Source organism: Cavia porcellus, unplaced genomic scaffold (genome assembly GCF_034190915.1).
Source record: "Cavia porcellus strain 051 isolate PalLab524CR breed Dunkin Hartley unplaced genomic scaffold, mCavPor4.1 scaffold_5, whole genome shotgun sequence".
NCBI classification, from domain to species: Eukaryota; Metazoa; Chordata; class Mammalia; order Rodentia; family Caviidae; genus Cavia; species Cavia porcellus.
In genome coordinates, this window is record NW_026947488.1 from 16,672,509 (window position 1) to 16,692,343 (window position 19,835).

At 37.6% G+C, this 19,835-nt stretch overlaps 1 protein-coding gene across 2 annotated transcripts; it reads left to right on the plus strand.

Annotated features, from left to right (window-relative positions):
- Window positions 1-353: 353 nt before the first annotated feature.
- Slpi (secretory leukocyte peptidase inhibitor) lies at window positions 354-2,830 on the plus strand. Of its 2 annotated transcripts, none has more exons than XM_003467776.5 (4): window positions 354-482; window positions 1,175-1,336; window positions 1,802-1,951; window positions 2,637-2,830. In XM_003467776.5, the coding sequence occupies exons 1-3, from the start codon at window positions 398-400 to the stop codon at window positions 1,948-1,950; spliced, it is 396 nt and encodes a 131-aa protein (XP_003467824.2). In that variant the 5' UTR covers window positions 354-397; the 3' UTR covers window position 1,951; window positions 2,637-2,830. The 2 variants fall into 2 exon arrangements, with proteins under 2 accessions (XP_003467824.2, XP_013005809.1); XM_013150355.3 differs by having other exon boundaries at window positions 364-482; window positions 1,178-1,336.
- Window positions 2,831-19,835: the final 17,005 nt, after the last annotated feature.

The window sequence follows — 19,835 nt, forward strand, 5'->3', positions numbered from 1 at the left end:
CACAGCTGAGAGTCCCCATCTCCGGTTTCAGCTCCTGGTCCAGGTGGCATGTTTGCAACAGAATTCATTCACATCTTCTCCACCTACAAAGCTAGGCGCAGTGTTTGGGACTCAGATGTCTGGAATGGCCTTCTTTACCAGCCTGGTCACCTCTTCAAGGCCAACTTGTTCCCTCTCTCCTCTGGTAGTTACTTTACAGGCCTCACAGTCCTGTCTGAAGCAGGAAAAGGCCAGGGCCACTATCTGTCTGGTGTAAGAACTTCTGGTTTCTAAGTCAGCTTCCAGCCTACGCAATAGCATTTGGGAGGAGCCAAAGCATTCTCTTGGGGCCACACCCACTGGTAAAGACATAAATAGTAAGATTTCACAGTGTTCATCAGAACCACCCACCTTCACCATGCAGTCCAAGAGCCTCCTCTTCTTTGTGGTGTGTCTGGCCCTGGGAGCTCTGGAAGCTTTGGCTGCAGAAGGTTATGGAAAAAGTAAGTTGGAGTCACCCTGGCCCAGGCCTGGTTGAAATCACCAGAGGCGAGTGCTCCTGGTGGGATGAGTAGGTATCTTTCTCTAGGCTCTGTTTCTCACTTCGGTGTCAAGAGACCTCCCTGTGGTGGTATACATGTCCATGTGGGTTCCAAGACATCTACAGGACTTCAGAGTATCTGGAAATGCTTCCTTTTGTCAGCCATCTCTTCAACCCAGGACTCTCTCCTTCCTTATTCTTTCTCTCCTGCAATCTCTTTTGCTCTGACTTTACTTGTGACTCTTCAGTTATTAGTCTTGTCTTTTCCTTTATTGCTCTCTGTCCTTTAGTCTTTGTGTTTCTTACCCCAGCTTTAGTTTTCAACATCTCCTGTGCTAGTTCCATTTATTTAATGTCTCTTGATCTCTGTCACTGTCAGGCTTCCTTTTTTGTCTTAGTGTAACTTTGTTTTGCCCTAAAGTGAAAGATCTTGAATAACAGCTGTCTGTCTTGATACTGGATCTGTTACTTCTCCTGGGTATGTCTGGTTTAATTAATCTATCACTTTTCTTGCAGTCAAATGCATGTTTTCCTTTGGACTTTTTGGACAGTTCCCAGGGTGAGGTTCTCTTCCTGGAAAGAGGTGCTTTGTCCAAGAATCGTGGTGGCTATTTAGCCTCCAGCCCCTTTCTGACTTCTTGAACTTCTCCTCAGAAGGTGTAAAAGCTGGAGCCTGCCCTGCTAGAAATCACGTCCTGTGTGTTAGGTATGAGAGACCTGAATGCAACAGTGACTGGCAATGTCCGGGGAAAAAAAGATGCTGCCCTGATTTTTGTAACCGCAAATGCCTGGATCCTGTTGTCATCTCAAAATCAGGTGAGTTGGTGGAAGACCTGAGTGTAAAGGACTGAGCTTGGCTACCCAGCATCTATGGTAATGGGATTGGGTGAAGGCTCCTGCCACGTCTCCTCCTTTTTAAGGGCTATTGAGCCCAATATGTCAGCTAGTCAAAGAGCCCAGCCAGAAAGGTAGCCACCTGGCTGAAGCAGCCAGATGTCAGGAGATTTATCTCCCAGGTAACTATCTTGGTATTCAAATAATCAGGCCCTTGGGAGCTACGATCCAGTTAGCTCTAGACACCTGATCACCTGTGTTGATGAGGGTACGGGTGTTAGACGGCAGTCAGGTGTTATTTCGGGATACGCTTTAGGAAAGGGGTTGGTGATGCAGCTGGGGAGGAGATGATCTTTCCTGTTCAGATAGTGCAGAGGTTGGGTCCAAGAAGCAGAGGAATGATGTCTAAGGTCTAAGGCCTCTGATCTGGGACTCTGCTCTCTGCAGAAAGGAAGAAGCCTGGGAAGTGCCCAGTGGTCATTGCTCAATGTCTGATGCTTAATCCCCCCAATTTCTGTGAGAAGGATAGCCAATGTGAGGGTAACCTCAAGTGCTGCAAGAGCATGTGTGGGAAAGCCTGCGTTCCCCCTGAGTAAGGTAAGAAGAGGACTGCTACAGATTATCGATCTTCCTGGCTCAGCATCAACCCTCTGGAGATCTAGGTGCACGGTCAGGGGGACTGCCTGCTCCAAGCAGAGAATGTCTGATTCCCTGATTCCGGGTCCTTCAAGGCTGTTTTCTAGGTCTCAGAGCACAGATTTGATTTTGTTCAGGAATTCTGTTCTAGCCTTTCCACATGAGGATCCTGAGCAAATGACTTTCTTTTTTTTTTTTTTTTTTGGTCTTTTTCGTTTTTATTGGTACCAGGGATCGAACTCACGACTGCCTGCTTGCAAGGCAGGCGCTTATGCCGCTGAGCTAAATCTCCAGCCCCGCAAATGACTTTCTGAGTCTCTATTTCTTTCTCTGTAAAATAGACAACAAAACTGACATTGTTTTGGACACTGCTGTATGCAAAAAATATTTATGTATTATTTGGGTTATTTATATGATGTGTCTATGGTCAAAATCCAAAAGAATCTTGGTGTTTAAGAAAAATATAGTTCAGAGCTCTGAGATTTAGGTTTTACAGTGAAAGTGAAACTTGAGCTTAGTCTCCCAGTACCACAACATTTTCAACTATACCACTGCCTTTCTATCTGTGGGCATCTTTAGGAGGAAGAATGTGAAAATGATTTGGCTGGTTCTTGTTCTGAAGGTCTTCTCTGATTTTCTCTCGCAGCTTGATTCCTGTCATTTGGGCAAGACTCTGGATTTACGCTGTGTGTGGCCTGGAAATTCCCTTTCTGTTCCCAGGTTTGGATCCTATGGCAAGGATTTGGTTCCACCACCAACCCCTCTTTTTAGCAAACTCTTGGCATGTAGGCTTTCAGGAAATAAGGTTGATTTGTGAATAAATAAATGAGCTTATCTCTTTGTGTGCATTCAATTTTGTGATTAATTGAGGTGAGAGGCACTGAGGGAAGGGCAGAGATGTGAGGCCTCCCTCCTATGATTCAGAGTAGAAGGAAAAGGCTTGCTGGGATGGGCAGCCTTGAATTTACACCACGACCCTGACAGTACTGGCATTGTCATATTTACATGAGCGACTTCGTTTTCTAAGTGTAATTTTTTCATCTGCAAACTGACAACAAAAGTCATTTTCTGACAATTTTTAGAGCATTAGAGGAATACACTATGGGTATAATAAACAGCAATGTTACTTTGATGAGCATATTCTCCACAAATCGTGGCCACTTGTTGGAACAATTTTAAGTCTGTTTCTTCTCTTCTCAAGACACTGTTTTTTTTTGTCTTAAAGTAAGCATATTTCCGTGGTGGTCACGCGGATGACATGCTTTGGCCAGTACTGCAGAAGGCAGTATTCTTGACTCCATGGAACAGAAGTAACCAGAGCCAGATGTGAACCTTGCTCCACATTTCTCTGCGTCTCTGAACTCAGAGAGAGACAACTTGGTTAAATAATGATAAAAAACCAAATAAACACAAAATTCTGACAAATCAAAATTGCATTTTGATTATTTCCTGGAAAAAGCCATTGGCTTAAGAAAATATTCCTTACTGCTTCCACCAGTGTTCTAAGAGCACCAACTTGTTGTATCAAATTAACTATTTGATAGAAAACTAAAAAAGAGGGAGAACCGTTCTATTGATTCTGTGGTTGAGGTAACCACCCTCCAAGCTGGTTCCCAGTTATCTCACACTTGGTCTTTATACCTTCCCTCCAATATGCATATTCTTTCCTTGTCTACTGTGTGACCAACAAAATATTGCAAATGTGATGGTATCTTTATGATATTATGTGATAAAAGACTGCCGCTTCCATTTGGAGATCCATCCTCTGGCATTTCTTGCTCTAAGGGAATTTAGTTGCCATGTTTGGAGGACACTGATCTGAGGAGTGGCTCCCAGGGACAAGTGCAATAGCCAGCAGTATGTGAGGACCTGAGGGCTACTAGCAAACACATGAATGAGTTTGGAAGGATATATTTCAGATCCACTCTAATCGGAAATGACGTATTACCAGCAGAGAGCTGCCTTGACCACATGGGAAACCCTCCCCCAGATCAATCAAGCTAAGTTGCTTCTGTGTTCCTGACCCTTAAACTGTGAGATAATACTTATGGTTTCAAGGTGTTAAGTGTTGGGGCAATTTCTTATGTAGCAATGAATGAATATAGGCAAAAAAATTTTTACCACAAATATGGGCAGTAGAAAAGTTAATTATGAACATGTATCTTCTTCTGTGAACATAGTTGTGATGATTCTAAATAAAATATTAAAAATTAGAATTCATCAGGGTTTTATAAAGTTCAATATGAATTTTGTAAAGTTCAATGTAAATGTAAACTCTTTGTTACAATTAATAATAGAAATGAATCTACACACAGACAAAAAGAAAACCTCCATGAAGCTGTAGAGAAACCTATATAGTAAGACTCTGTCTCCAAAAAAACCCATGAAACAGCAAGATCTTGAAGACACATAATTAAGTGAAAACAATCAATCTTCAGTATGATGCATTCAAACTTATTCATTCGTATATCTTTATCCGTTGTAATTATAAGAAGAAGCTACAGTAGTTTCTGTCATTGGTGGCTTATTTGACTGTGAGTCTTGTAAAACTTAAGAGGCTGAAGTGTAGCTAAGAAGTGTGCTGCATCTGTGCAGGCCCTGGTTTGATAAGTAACACAAAAGGAAATACATAAAAATGAAGCCAATCTCCAGTACTGGGAGAAAGAAACACCTCTGCAGTATCAAAGGACTATGTATCTATCACAGAGCACTGGGAATAAATGCACATGAAATGGGACAGAAATAAAATTTATTTATTTCAATAAAATAAAACAAAACAACAAAAAACCTGCATTATATTGAATTTTTAGAGACGTTGGAGCTGAAGAAACAGTAAGAATCAGTGGTGTTTTCTAACAATGTATGAAATATATAAAACAGTGCAATAGGAGAAGCAATGAGATGTGTAAGACTGGGAAGGGAGCTGTAAAATAGCCATGATATGCAGATAGTGTCATTTTTATGTGATGATTTATAATATTCTATAACACTGGTAGATAAGACTAACAAAATTTGCTCATATAAGGCTTACATAAAATTCTATAACACTTCTACACTTTATCTTTCACCAATCAGAAATAACAGAGGTAGATGTAAACTATGAGAGAAACAAATCCTGTGAAATACTTGTCAATAAACCTAAAAATTATACCAGCTCTTCAAGTATTACAAAAAATGTATCCAAGGGCTAAAAGGAGACCTGAATAAATGGAAAAACAATGTTTATGCTTGGGAAGACTCAATAAAATAAAAATGACAATTCTTTAAAGTCATTTATAAATACAATATAACTGCAAAAAAAAGCCCAGTATGACTTTTGAAACAAGCTGAAAAAATGATCTTACAGTTAATGTATTAGAATAAATTTCAGAGAAGTCAATAAATTTTTTTGCCAATAAATTTTTTTAAAGAATAGAGACTAACTAGAGAAGGTATCTAAATATGGTAATAATAATTCATGTGCTATGTTGTTGGTACAGATATAAATAAATAGTCTAATGGAATAAAGCAAAATATCTACAGGGATATCTTTGTATTTGTGGAAATTCATTACATGAAAGAGGAATTTCTCAGCTCTAATTTTATTTATTTTTACATTTTTATTTATAAATGTCTGTAGTACATAATGATTACATTTATTGTGGAAATTGGTACATGTACATAGCACATCTCAAGGAGAGTTGGCAGGGAAATACTCAAACTAGTAATGAAATCAATTTGTTCCCCCCCCCATTCAAACTAACAATATTTTTTGAATTCTCTTATAGTTATTTGATTTTTGTTTGCTCTTTTCAGACAGTGTTTAAATTTTACTATTTTTAAATTGAAAAGTTATGTTCATTTTTGGGGGTACAATGTGGTATTTTGACACAGTACATAATACATTATTATTAGCTATTGTTCCCAACATTGTTATTAACAATGATCTCAAAAACATGTCTAACTGTAAGCTTGTACCTTTCACTCATGTCTCTCTGTTTCTCCTACCCTCTGCCTCTGGTGGTAATCATCATTCTACTCTACATCAGTCAGTCGATTTTTCCACTTATATTGAGTTCTCCAACTTTAGTGTGTACCATAACCACCTGGAGGATTTGTTAAAGCTTGCCAGGCCCCATTCTAAGGGATTATTAATAGGTTTGAAACACGATTTACAATTTACATTTCTAACACATTTTCACAACATTGATCTCCTCCTCAGTGGTAGACACCTTGAAAACTGACCTACCTCAAATGACATCTTCATAGTCTACCTGTCTAGTTTAGCCCTAGAAACAGAAATGTTGATTAGATTATTCATAGTCATAGGTCTCAGTAAATCAAATTATTGTGTTTATAGCTCCATCCTGTGGCTTATTAGGCTAATTGTACTTTTCTCTGACAGTTAATCCTCATTGTCTGATAAATTTACAATGATAGCAAAAAATATAAAGAATCTACCATTATTGTTAACAAAAGTTAAGCAAGACTTTTTGGGAAAATCACAGTTAGTTTTTCAGAAACATGAAAAACATATAAATAAGTGAAGAGATACTGTGTCTTAGTTACTTTTTTCTCATTGCTGGAACAAAATACCCAATACCCAAAATGAAGTAAGGAAAGGTTTATTTAGCTCACAGATTGTGGAGGTTTCAGTCCGTAATCAGCTGGCTCCAAGGCAAGGTGGTATGACACCAGGGCCACACTTCAAGGCAGCAGCCAACTAAAATAGCAAGAGCAAAAAAGGCGGGAAGATCAAGCCTCTTTTCCTCCCTCACACTGCAAGCTGACACACACATCCCACCCCCTAGGGCAGATGAAGCACTCCCAAAATCTCCGTGCCTTCCTCTTACACAGGATGAGGATATTTACAAAGTAATGATCTTGGTTCCCTGTTGAGTCTCTTACTTAAATTTCTAAACCTCTCAAGTTGATACAACATATATTACAGTAGCCATTGTTCATTTCCTGTTATTGGTTTGAAGTCCTGTAATGCTTTCATTCTTTTAAATGGTTTTATACCATTTCGTTATGTTTGATATTATTGTATGTAAAGGTGTGCTCAACTATTTCAAAGAAAAGTGACATTATGGTAGCTACTGTTATGTACGATTTGAGAAATTTACGTTTTACTAAAAGTTTAAATCTTTGCTTTTGAAAATTAAGTCTTGCTGGAGCTAACTCATTTACGGTATGAGAAATGATACAATTTAGTTTCCTTCTGTAGTGATAATTTTTCCTGGTCACTTATTGATTTGTACTTCCCTCTCAGATTCATTTGAAAATCTATTTGTATCCCAGATCAAAGTTCTGTGTATGCATGAATCAGGGTGTTTTTTTTTTTTTTTTTTTTTTTTTTTGGTTCTCTTTTCAATCACATCCATTCAATCTTGTCACTTTTTCCACTTACCTTACCTTTTCCTTTTTAAATGTTTATTAAGGCATGTTTGCTGTATATAATTACATTCTTCATGAGTTGATACATGTGCAAAAGACATCTTAATTCTTATTTTGAGACAAGGTCTTGCTATGTAGTTCCAGTTAGCCTTGTGCTCACTATGTGTAATCCTGGCTGGCCTCAAACTCTCAGCTATCCTCCTGCCTCAGCCTCCTGAGTGCTAGAATTATAGGATGTACCATCATGCCCGGCAACACATACTAATTTTCAAATCCTTCCCAGATGTCATTCAAATAAAAATGCAATCTAGATTCACGTATTTCACCTTGTTAGCTCCTCTCCTGCCCTCTCCTCTCCTGCTGTCTCCTCTCCTCTCCTCTCTCTCCTCCTTTCACTCCTAGTCTCCCTCCAACTTTCCTCCCTTTTCTTTACCTGCTTCTCCGCCTTCTCTCTTCTTTTCCCCTCACCTCCATCTCCTCCCTGAGTGATTGAATCTAGACGAGTTCTACTGTTGAGCTACATCCTCTAACATTCTTCTTTTTATATTTTGAGACAGGATCTTCCTAAGTGGCTCAGGCTGGCCCTGAACTTGCAATTCTTTGGCTTCAAACTTCAGAGGAGCTAGGATTACTGGCTATGCATTATTGTGCCTGGGCAGGTCTTTTATTTTCTTTTCCTTTAAGAAGTTCCCATCTCTTTTGCCATTTTTATGCCATGCAATTTTGCAACAAGTGTGACAAGTGTCTTATAGAAGATTATACATTTTGAATTTGTTTGACTGTTTCCTCATAGTTATATTTAACTTGCTCTTCTATTCTGTGGGTATCTTGTAAACAAGATGATATATTAAAGTTGAATATTTTTGCAAGAAAATATATTGAAGATGTCATACAGTTTGTATTGCAACATATCAGGGAGTACTTCAATCATTCTATTCTCAGTGATGCTAATTTTATCACTAAGGTAAAGTAGCAGCTGCCTAATTTTTCCATTATAAAGCACAGTTTTCCTATGCAATCAATAACAAATTAGTAGCTCAGTATTTTCACAACTGGAAATCCTTTGAACTTCCATGACCTTTAACCTAATGGTATTGTTATCTATTGAGAACTCTGTTAAAATAGAAGACAAGAGTAGGGAAGGTCGAATGTGTATTTTTTCTAATTTTGTCGTTTAGTCCACATTTACAAGCTAGCATTCCTTGTAAAGAAGAGTATCCCTTTGTCCTTTATTTAACTGGTTTTCTAAAATTACTCTAATGCTGCGTATTTTTATTTATTCAATAAATTACAGTCAAGTAAAATTTTTATTCCTTTCTGATGTTCGATTTTTCCTGCGCATGGTCATTGAGGTCTCCGAGTTGCTGCTTGTCCTTTTGCCCATTAGTCTTGACCATTTCCACATTCTCTAGCTCAGTAAGGAGTCATAGATGCTTGCTTTTTACTCTTCCTGTCATTCCTAAAATCACCCATTTCTGTAAGGAAAGAGGAAAAGATATTTAAAATCATAATCTGGAGTAGTCAGTGTATTCAAAGATACTGAGGTGTAGTTTTTATTTCTGCTCTACAGATCTAGAAAGCATTACAGGCTCTTCTATATATCAATTTTCTTTTCACTTACTTCTTTTTCCTACAAGATCCATAAACTCTGTTCAAAATCTCAGGACAGACATTACCACTGACAACAACCCAGTGAAGTTTTAAATTTCTACTTGTATTTAGAATATATTCAAAGGTGTGAACTAAGCAAAATGGTCAAGGTGATGTAAAACAATCTTTTTCTCCAATAATATAATTTTCAATTTTGAACCTGTTCAATTTATTTTTAGTTGGTATAGCTTGCTTCCTTCCTTCCTTCCTTCCTTCCTTCCTTTCTTTCTTTCTTTCTTTCTTCCTTTCTTTTGAAGCAGGATCTCACTATGTAGTGCAGGCTGGGCTTGAACCCATAGCAATCCTCCTGCCTCAGCCTCTTGAATGCTAGGATTACAGCATGGGCGAACCACACCTGGCCTGACTTGCTTTCTTTTTAGTTTAAATTTTCAAACATTCAAAACATTTTCTGTGATTTCAAAGATAAAACCAAATGAAAAGATAATCATAGATGTGCTATCCTATCCTTATATTTTCTCTACTTCCCCTCAATCATCATAAAGAGTAATTTTGTTACTTTCTAGCTATTTCCTGTTTTTATTTGAAAAATGTATTCCTACTTGTACTTGTCTGTTGCATGGGGGACAACTTACTACATAGAGTACACTGTTTTCATTTGACATAACTGACAGTCACTCTTCTTCAGCTCATCAAGACCTTCTTCATTCTATTTTTTAAAATGGTGTCAAATCGTTCTATTTTATGGATGTATTGTAGTTTATTTATTTCCTAGATAGAGGGATTTGGATTGTTCTTGTTTTTTAGGACCTTCAGCTTTATCACTAAATTATTTATCTGGAGCTGCTCTGGTTTTTTCATGTGAGCATTCATAGTTGTATAGTTCTCACAGATTTTGGTATGTTTTACTGGATTTATTGTTTGATTCCTGGAGCTAATTTCTTCCTTGATTCTTTCTGCAACCCATTGATTACTTCAGTGTGAATTGTTTCGCTCTGTGTTTGCATAATTTCCGTGGTTTCTTTTGCCACTGATTACTAGTTTCATTGCGCTATGATATGATCATATGCATGACATAATTTTGGTTATTTTGCATTTACTTAACATACTTAACATTGTCTGTTATGGCTTGTATCTGGATGTCCCCCCAAAGCCTCATAGGTGTGGCTTTGGGAGGTGGCTGGATCATGGGCATGCAATAACTGAATTAGTTCCTAATGGTTTAGCATAGTTCTGGGTGGACAATGGGAAGGCCCACCCTCTGTGTGGGTGGCACTACCCAAAATGCTTGCAGCATGGACGGGATAAAAGGGAAAGAGAGGCTTGCTGATGCTTTGCCGCTTCTTGCCTTGTCTGCAATGAACTGTTTCTACCCTGTGATGCCTGTCTGCCATCCGTCCTTGCTTGGAGCCAGCTGTGACCTGAAGCTGCAAACTGAGCTGAAATAAACCCTTCCTCCTTTGGCTTGTGGATGTCTGGAATTTTGTCTCATCAATGAGAAAAATAACTAAGGCAGTCTTGTATTTGGATATTTTAGAAAAAGTTCTACCTGCTGCTGAGTAGGATGCATATTCCATTCTTGTTGGATGGTCCACTTTATAAATATCTAGTAAGTTCATTTGTTCTTTTTTTTGTACTGGGAATTGAATTCACAACCTTGTGCTTGCCTGGCAGGCACTTGTGCCACTGAGCTATATCCTCAGTCCCTGTCTCCTCCTTAAACACTACTTGAAATTCTCCTGGTGAATGTGTCACCTTAGGTATGAAGGGAAAATGGTATGGCATCTCTGGAGACCTGTTAGGCTTATACAAACTTTGGGCTTGACTTGCTCTTCTTTGTCTAGAAGCTTAAGGTACAGCATTAGATTGTGTATTTGTGCTCTTCCTGTTTCCTGATGTAATAATTCACTGCTATAAATTTCCCTCTTACATCTTTTTTCATTGGATCCCACAGATTCCAATAAGCTGTTTGTATTTTCATTTTATTGTAGATATTGTGTAATTTCTTCTTTAATTTCATCTGCAATCCATTGGCTGTTCAGGAGGATGTTATTTAATTTCCATGTGTTTATGGACTTTTCACAGTTTCTTTTGTCATTTATCTCCAGTTTTGTTCTACAGTCAGATAATATGAATGGGGTAATTTTAGTTCTTTTGCATTTACCTAAGCATGTTCTATGGGCTAGTATATGGTCTATTTTAGAGAACATGCTGTGTAAACCTGAGGAAAATGTATATTCTGATGTTGGATTGAACACACTCTATAAACATTTATTAAGTTCATTTGCTAGCAGGTTTAGTTCAGTTCTGTTATTTCTTTGCTGACTTTTTGTCTAGCTGATCTATCTTTTTTGTGGCAATGGGGTATTAAGTTCCCCTGTTACAACTGTGTTATTATTTGATTTTCATATCTACTAATATTTGTCTTATATTGTTGGTTGCTCCCATATTTGGTGCATATATATTTATGATTGTTATCTCTTCATTTTGAAGTTTTCTCCTAACAAGTATATAGTGACTGAGTCTGTCTCTTTTGATCATTCTTGATTTGAATTTCATTCTTCAAATAGAATAGGTACCCCTGATTTTTTTTCTGGGTTCCTGTTACAGAGTATTATTTTCCATCCTTTTACTTTTAGTCTATTAATTTCTTTTTGAGTTAAATGTGTTTCTTGTATACAGTATATTGTTGGATCTTATTGTTTTTTTTTTTGTACTGGGATTGAACTCACAACCTCACACTTGCCAGACAGTTGCTGTGCTGCTGCACTACATCCCTGGCCCTAGATCTTGTTTCTTTATTATTATTATTATTATTATTATTATTATTATTACTACTATTATTATTTTGAAGGTAGTAAAATACAACAAAACAAGACAGAGTAAAGCCAATCAAGACAATGCAGTGAAATTGGTACAGAACTTTACAGCAGGTTACTGGGATAGCAGTAATAGGTACCATAGCATATTTCATTATCTTCACAATAGTTTTTCTTTCAATCAGGTATAGCAAAACCAAACCTAATACAGAATATCATAAAACCTATCCAAACAGAGTATAGAATAGAGCAATATAATTAATCAAAATAAAGCAAAACAGTGATAACAATATTTGCCTTCAAAGAAATGGTAGAAGGGAATCCTCATATTTACTATATTGCATATAGTCAGCCTCCCAAGAGATGTTCAGACCTCTGGCTCCCATTTTCTAATGAGGGGGTGAGGAGGAATGTTTGATTCTCAGCCTGTGCACTGGTAGGCTCACTGCTGCCTTACCAGGGAGGTGAGCAGGGTTTTTAAAAATTATTTATTTAAAGAGAAAGAAACAAAAAAAATATATGGAGATTAAAAAGGATAGAAATAATACAGAATTACAGAAAAATAAACGGTAATAAATCATCAGTTGATAAGTTACATGTTTTCATCTTAGAAATAGTTGTTCAGGTTATAAAATTAAAGTATGCAAAGTGACATTCAAATACTGACACTGCCAACAGTTCTACTCAATGACCCAACAAAAACTTAGTAATATGGTTATCAGTCCTACACATTTGTTTTTTATCTTAAAGAGGGTAAGATTAAACATATCAAAACAGAACAAAACAGTTTAAAAAATTTAAAGAAATACAGATTTCAAAGAAAGTCCACTGGAGATCTTCACTGTTTATCTAATTGTCTCTAGTTTCTTCCAAATAGTTGTCCACATCTTCACACACATTAAATACATACTGCATATTATAGAAATAATCAAATCATTACAGGATGATGAAGGCTTTAGGTCTTCAAGATCTGACATTGGGGAAGACAAGAATAACTATCATAGTGTCTCTCATTCTCTTCATAGTAGCTGTCCTTATCTTTACATATGCTGAAATTGAACTTAAGAGACTAGACTAATATCACTCTGATCAGTGAATAATAGCATTGCTAGATTTTATATCATAATGCTACAGAATTAGCATTGGGTTTCTTAGTATCTCTTCTTCTTAGGAGTATCTGTTCATTACATCTTGTATTATATAATCTGTTCCCAGAAATAGTTTTAAAAAATCTTCTCATGTGTGAATTTCTACATGTATATGTATCCTCTCCGTATTATAGGGAAAAACAAATCATAAGAAGACAGAAAAACAAATTCCTAGAAAAACAGGCAATGAAAAAGACAAATAAGACCACAATATTAGGTGATCTACCATAGTTACTATGCTTTCTCTTGTTATTTTCAATAGACTTGTCCACATCATCAGGCTTAATATAGTTAAGCATTGTATTGCATAGCTATTTTTATAAAAACACAACTTTGAAAATATTGTAGAACTACATTTTGTCATCTTCAGAGTAGTTGCCTCTACTTTTAGGGTTGATGCTATCAAGCATACCAAGTTCAAATAAAATCAGCTAAGGCAAAAACCACAGTCTAACAAATCAGAATCAAATAAGATCAGTCTCAATAAGACAATGTAAGTAATACCTGGTTTCAGTTTAAGTTAATAGGAAACTAAGGATAGTTACCATGGTATAACCTGCTATTTTTGAGTCAGATGTCTGTGCCCTCAAATGTGATATGAGTGGGCAGACAGGAACAAATTAAATTCAAACTAAACAGGGCAATAAGACTACTATGTCTTTAAAACCCTGATACACTATTAACAATGACCTCTGCCTTTTTTTATAGTGTATCAAAGCTATCTATACTAAAGATTATAGCTTACTGTCTCTGACTCATGTCTGCTACTCCACTTTACTGCTATAATTTGTCCACCTTACTCCCTCATCCCACTGTCTTCCCCGTTCATTGAGGCCTCTCTGCCACTGTTGCTGGAATCCTGGTATCCCTTCCTCTCTCTCTCTGGCATGCCCTTCAGCACTCTCTGTAGGGTTGGGTTGGTGGCCAGGAACTCCATAGTTCCTCCTTGTCTTGGAAGCATCTTATTTCTCCATTAATTTTGAGAGAGAGTTTTTCTAGGTATATGAGTCTTGGTTACAAATTATTTTCTTTCAGGACTTGGAATATTTCCCCCCATTCCCTTCTCGATTTGAGAGTTTGTGTTGATAAGTCTGTTGTTATTTTGATAATTTTTCCATTATAGGTTATCTGCTTCTTTTGCTTGGCTGCTTTTAGTATTATGTTCTTTTGGTGGATTTCTGGAATCTTGATTATTATATGTCTGGGTATAGATCTGTTTTGGTTGTAGGTAGCTGGTGTTCTGTATGCCTCTTTTATCTGGATATCATTTCTTTTTCCTATGCTTGGGAAGTTTTCCTTTAATATATCTGTGAATATTCTTTGTAGTTCATTTTTGGTCACTCCTGCTTCCTCACTCACATCCTTTATTCTTAAGTTATGTATCCTTTTGTCATCTTCTAGCCTTTGAATTGTTTCTTTCTGGTTCCTCGTTATTTTTAAGAGGTCTTTTCTTTTACAATCATATATCATAAATCTCTCTTCAAGTTTCAAAAGGCTAACTTTAGTTTCTGTCAAGGCATTTTGCCAATGTTCAATGGAGTTTTTAAGTTTCCTGATAATCTTTTTGGATCTGTTTCATGTATTCTAGGCTACGTTAAATTCTTCTTCAGAAGTTTCTCTTTCTTTTCTGATTTCCTCCATTCTTCCATTTGTGTTCTCTTGGGAGGGGCTTGTCATTTATTTAATTAATTGCTTTATATCTTGCCTCACTTGGATCAGAAGTTCAGTTTTAATTTTGTCTATGAGATCGTGAAGGTATTACTTTATTTCAGCTGATGCTGTGTCTCGTATTGGATGGTTACTGTGCTGGTTCTCTTCCATGTTTACTTCCCCTGGGCTTATTTTCTCACGTTTGACAGCTGGAGATTTTTTTTTTTTATTTCTATCTCTTGTCATGTTTCTGGTTTCTTTCAGACTGGAGTGTCCTGGAGGTCTCTGGCCCTCTCTGTATTGCTAAGGGCCTTTCTGAAGCGTGCTGACTTGAGTTTTTGCTGCCCTCCCCAACTTGCTGTTATCTGAGTTAGGCAGGGATGCAAGGACGGTTCAGGCTAGCCTCCAGCCTCTGTGTCAGTCAATCTGCAAGTTAGGCTGTACTTTGTGGATGTCACAGAGTCGTGACTATTTTGTATCTGCTTATTGGGTCTCAACCAGAGGCTTGGTTCAGCCCCAAAAGATCTTGCCAGTTCTCTCTGTGCCAGAAGGGGCTGACTAATGTCACTGCAGCACAGGGCTCTGCCCAAATCCCAGCTGTCCTCTAGTAGAACTCTCTGTGCCAGGAGCGACTATCTAATGTCACCATGGTGCCGATCTGCCCAATTCCAAGATGTCCTCCACTAGTTCTCTCTGTATTGCTGACGCCATCACAGCATCGGGCTCTCCCCAATTTCAAGATGTCCTCCACCAGACCTCTCTGCGCCAGGGGCAACTGTCTGATGTCACCATGGCACGGGCTCTGCCCAATTCCAAGATGTCCTCCAGCCAGCAACAGCAGCCGCGGGGGACCCGGTCCCTAGTACTCACTAGGAGTCAATGCAGATATTCCTCTTGGTTCCACTGCACATAGTGCCGCTTGTCTTCACTGCGTTCCTGGCACAGCATGGATCGGTCAGAAAACTGCATGGTGTCTGGCTTCGGAGCTCCGGAACTTCTTGCAGTCTCCTCCAGTGCAGCCAGGTGGCCCTGGCTGCTTTGCGGGGTCCCAGGTCTCAATTTCTAACAGTCACCAAAAGCCAATACAGCTTTTCTTCTTGGATCCACTGGTCAGTCTGCCGCATTAAAGGTGCAGGATTCGCAGACTCCCATTATCAGCAGCCACAGTCTCAGCACGACCTTAAATCCTCTGGCCGCGCCTAGTACAGCATGAAATGGGGCTCAGTGAGTACATTGGACTCCAGCTCTCTATCCGCGCTTTTCCTTCCTTTTCCCAGTTTTATTTTTCCCTTCAGTTACCACCTTGGTTAGTAAGAATCGTTATCTATCCATTTGGCCCTCTCCGTGTTATCATATTCTAGCATCTAATATGATTTCTCCGCAGACTCTCTGCCCAATCCCCTAGCAAGCTGCCATTTTTGAAATTCCAAGCAGATTGTTTTGTTGCCCAGTGCCATAAGTTCCAACATGGAGCAGGAGATGCTGGATGGCTGGTTCTCTCCCTGCATCACCTGTCGCTTGGTCCAGCCCCTGCTGCTTACCAGGGAGGCAAATGGGTTCCTTTGTTGCCCAGCACCCTAAGTTCCAACGTGGTGCTGATCTCCTGGATCTTGTTTCTTGAGCCACTTTTCCAGTCTGCTTCTTTTGATTGGTGAAATGAGGCCATTTACACTAGTGATTATAACTGACATGTATTGACTTTTGTCATGATATTTTCTTGCTGTTGGTTCTCTATGCCTTCTTTCTGTTGAATTGTTTGCCCTAGTTCCTTTTTCCTTTTGAACAATTTCTGCCTAATTCACAATGTCTACTGTACATTCTTACTTCATTTACTCTTTCAGTTTCTCACACTAGGGAGATAATACAATGTTTACATGTGTAAGAATGACCCAGTCTTTAGTCAATCTTCCTGTGTTTGTTTAATTTCTCCAGTTTCTCTTACTGTTTATTACAATACAAGAAATTATATCATTTTTAAAAAATGTTAATATTTGTTGTATGGCCTAAAATATAATTTATTTTGGAAAATGACCCAGTGCTACTGAAAGAATAAAAGAATGTATGTTCTATAACCACTGGATGAAATATTCTGTAGATGTCTATTTAAGTGCATTTTATATATAGTGTAACTTAACCCTAATGTTTCTTTGTAAATGATCTGCCTTGATGATCTGCCAATTAGTGAGAATGCAGGGTTGAAGTAATTCACTATTATTATATTGGAGTCTTTCCATACCTCAATATCCAGTAGTGTTTGTTTTACAAAATTGTGTTCTCTGGTATTCGGCATGTATATATTATATCATTATATATTTTGGCCTAGTTTTTTCCCTTTATTCTTATGATATTATCTTCTTTGTCTTCTGATTTCTGCCTGTTTTGTTGGACATCTTTATATCTACTTTTTTTGGTTGGCTTTGGATTCCATTTGTTTGAAGCATCATTTTCTATCCTTTCATCTTCAGTCTGTATGTCTTTGCCAGGGAGGTGAGTTTTGTGCAGGCAGCAAATTGTTGGATATTTTTAAAAGTATGATCAGCCAATCCATGTCTTTTAACAAAAGAATTAAAGTAATTTACATTCAAGGTTATTATTTAAGGGTATGTACTAAATTCTCTCATTTTGTTAATTTTCTTCTGATTGTTTTATTTATGTCCATTTTTTCTCTCTACTCATCTTAGAATTTTGATAACTCACTATATTAGTAATAGTCAGTTATTTTCTACCTTTTTTTTTGCTAGTATACTCTTCTAGTGAGATGTTTCTTCTCTATACTCTCATGATTATGTTTTCTTCCTAATCTGTTTGGAATTCCCCTAGGTATTCTGTAATTGTTACTTAGTGCTCATGAGTTTCTTTAGTTTATGCTTATTCTTTAGTTTACTTTAGAAGCATAAACTTTATTCATTCTTAAATCATGAAGAAAAATTTTGCTGGGTATAATAACTGAGATTGGCAGTTAATTTTTTTTCTAGGACCTGAAATGCCTCATTTCATGCCCCTCCAGCTTTTTGTGTTTCTGCTGAAAACTGCTGTTATTCAGATGAGTTGGCTTTTAAATGTGAGTTGGTGCTTCTTTCTTGCAACTTTTAGAATTCTTTCTTTGTTTTGTACATTTGGTAGTTTAATCACAATATGTTGTGGAGATGTTCTTTTCTGGTCATGAATATTAATTTTCCTTGTATCCAATATATATACCTTTCCTAAAATTTGGGAAATTTTCTGATATTATTTCACTGCATATTTTTCTGTACTTTCAACCTGTAACTCTTCTCCTTCTGTTCCAATTATGTGTAATGGAGACCCAGATCTAGTCTATTATGGGTTTTCAACTGACTTAAAATTTGACTCATTGAGCTTTTCTCCAAGGTTTCTGTTTCACTCTTTTTCAAAAATCTTATCTCTTCGTTGAATTGCTCCTTCATATTCTGCAATGTCTTCTTTAGTTCATTCAATTGTGTATTTGTTTCTTCTTAGAATTCACTGAGTTTTTTAAAAATGTAATTCTTTTGAATTATTTGTCTGACATTTCATCCTCTTCAATATGTTTGGAATTTATTTGTCAAGAAATTATCCATCTCAGTATCTTTGGAATAAGTACTAGGAAGTTATAAACTATAGGAGGTGTCATGTTCATTTGATTTTTCATTTTTTTGGAATGTTATGTTGAAATTTGTGCATCTGACAATGGTAACCATTTTTGATCACCTGATATTCTATCTTTGCATCATGTACTATGCCCATCCTTCTGTTCTAAGTTTTGTTTAGTCACGTTAGGTTTTATTCTCTTCAAAAAAAGTAATAAGAACTGTGGAAGTAAAAAAAACCAAAAAGTGTAATTGTTATTGAAAAAAAGAGAAGAAAAAAAGGTGGTCTAAGGGATATAACTGCATGTATGTTTGGGTGTGTAGGATGGAAAACCATATTACTGAGCTTTTGTTGGATCATTGAACGGAACTGTCTGCAATCTCACTGTATGAATGTCCACTTTATATGCTTTAATTTTATAATTTGGACAACTGTTTCTAAGATGACAATACGTAACCTATTAACTAGTGATTTCTTACTGTATATTCTTTCCTTGACATTCTGTATTATTTGTACCCTTTTACTGCTTTGTTTTTTTATTTCCTTTCTTTTTTCTCTTTAAATAAAAAAAAAGAAATTTGTGCATCTGTTGGGACATGTCTATTCCAATTTTATGGGACATGCTTTCTAGGAAGCAACATTCTTTTGGTTATGTACCTATGGAACGAGTAGTTGATTCAGATTTCAAAATGACAGGGTTAGAGAGGATGTCCTCAGTAATTATATATAAACTTGTCCACTTAAATAGAGACTCAAGGCTCATTGAAAAATAGAGATCTGTCTGGAGTCACCCAAAGAGCGCAAAGCAAAGCTGGTGATAGCTCGCAGAACACTTAACCCAAAGCTCACACTCTTTTCACCTCATCCCTCCTCCCCAGGCTTTGCCCTCCCTTGGAAACTTCCTGGTAAGGGGCAATGGGGAAGGTGAATCAAACCCACACCCAGAGCTTTTCTCTAGTTGTCCAACATATTTTCCCCCTTTATTTGCACTACTAGCCCTCAGATGATTGTATATCTCTGGAGAACACTATTCATACAAGACAGTGTTATGGGCTTAGTGTGTCTTGAGTCTTTCTTCACATTTTAAAGCAGGAGCCTGAGGGAGGACGTTGTTTAAGCTAAAAGAATGTTACCTTAGTGGGAGAATCTCAAGCTCAAACCCCTGAAATTCTTAATGAGCAAGGCTTGCCCAGCACTAATAATATCATCTTTTCCTGTCTTTGGAGAAAGATATGGATTCCTGAGATTGTTAGTGGAAAGGAAGGAGGGAGCCATCAGTTTACCCCAGTGTTAGCTGGTCACACTGCAGGGCTGATTGCAGGGCTGACAGAGAATTGGAAAGGGGAAACCACATGTCTGTTGTTTGCACAACGTGTTTTGTTTTTTATTTCTGTGTGTTGTCTTTCTGGTTCTAGGCAAAGACAAGCTTTGCAGATTTTCAATTCCTGCTGACATGCATACTGCAGTACTTGGGCTGATTACTGGATTTCTAACACTAAACCCTAGGAATGGAGCTCTCGTTTCTGGTTCTGTTCTCCTTTGCACCCCAGAAACTCATCTTCTGGGTCCTTTTCCTTTCCATGGGGAGGCTGAGTGCTACATTTATATCCACCTCCCTGGAGCTTCTAGGACCCCAGAAATCAGAAGAGCCAGAAA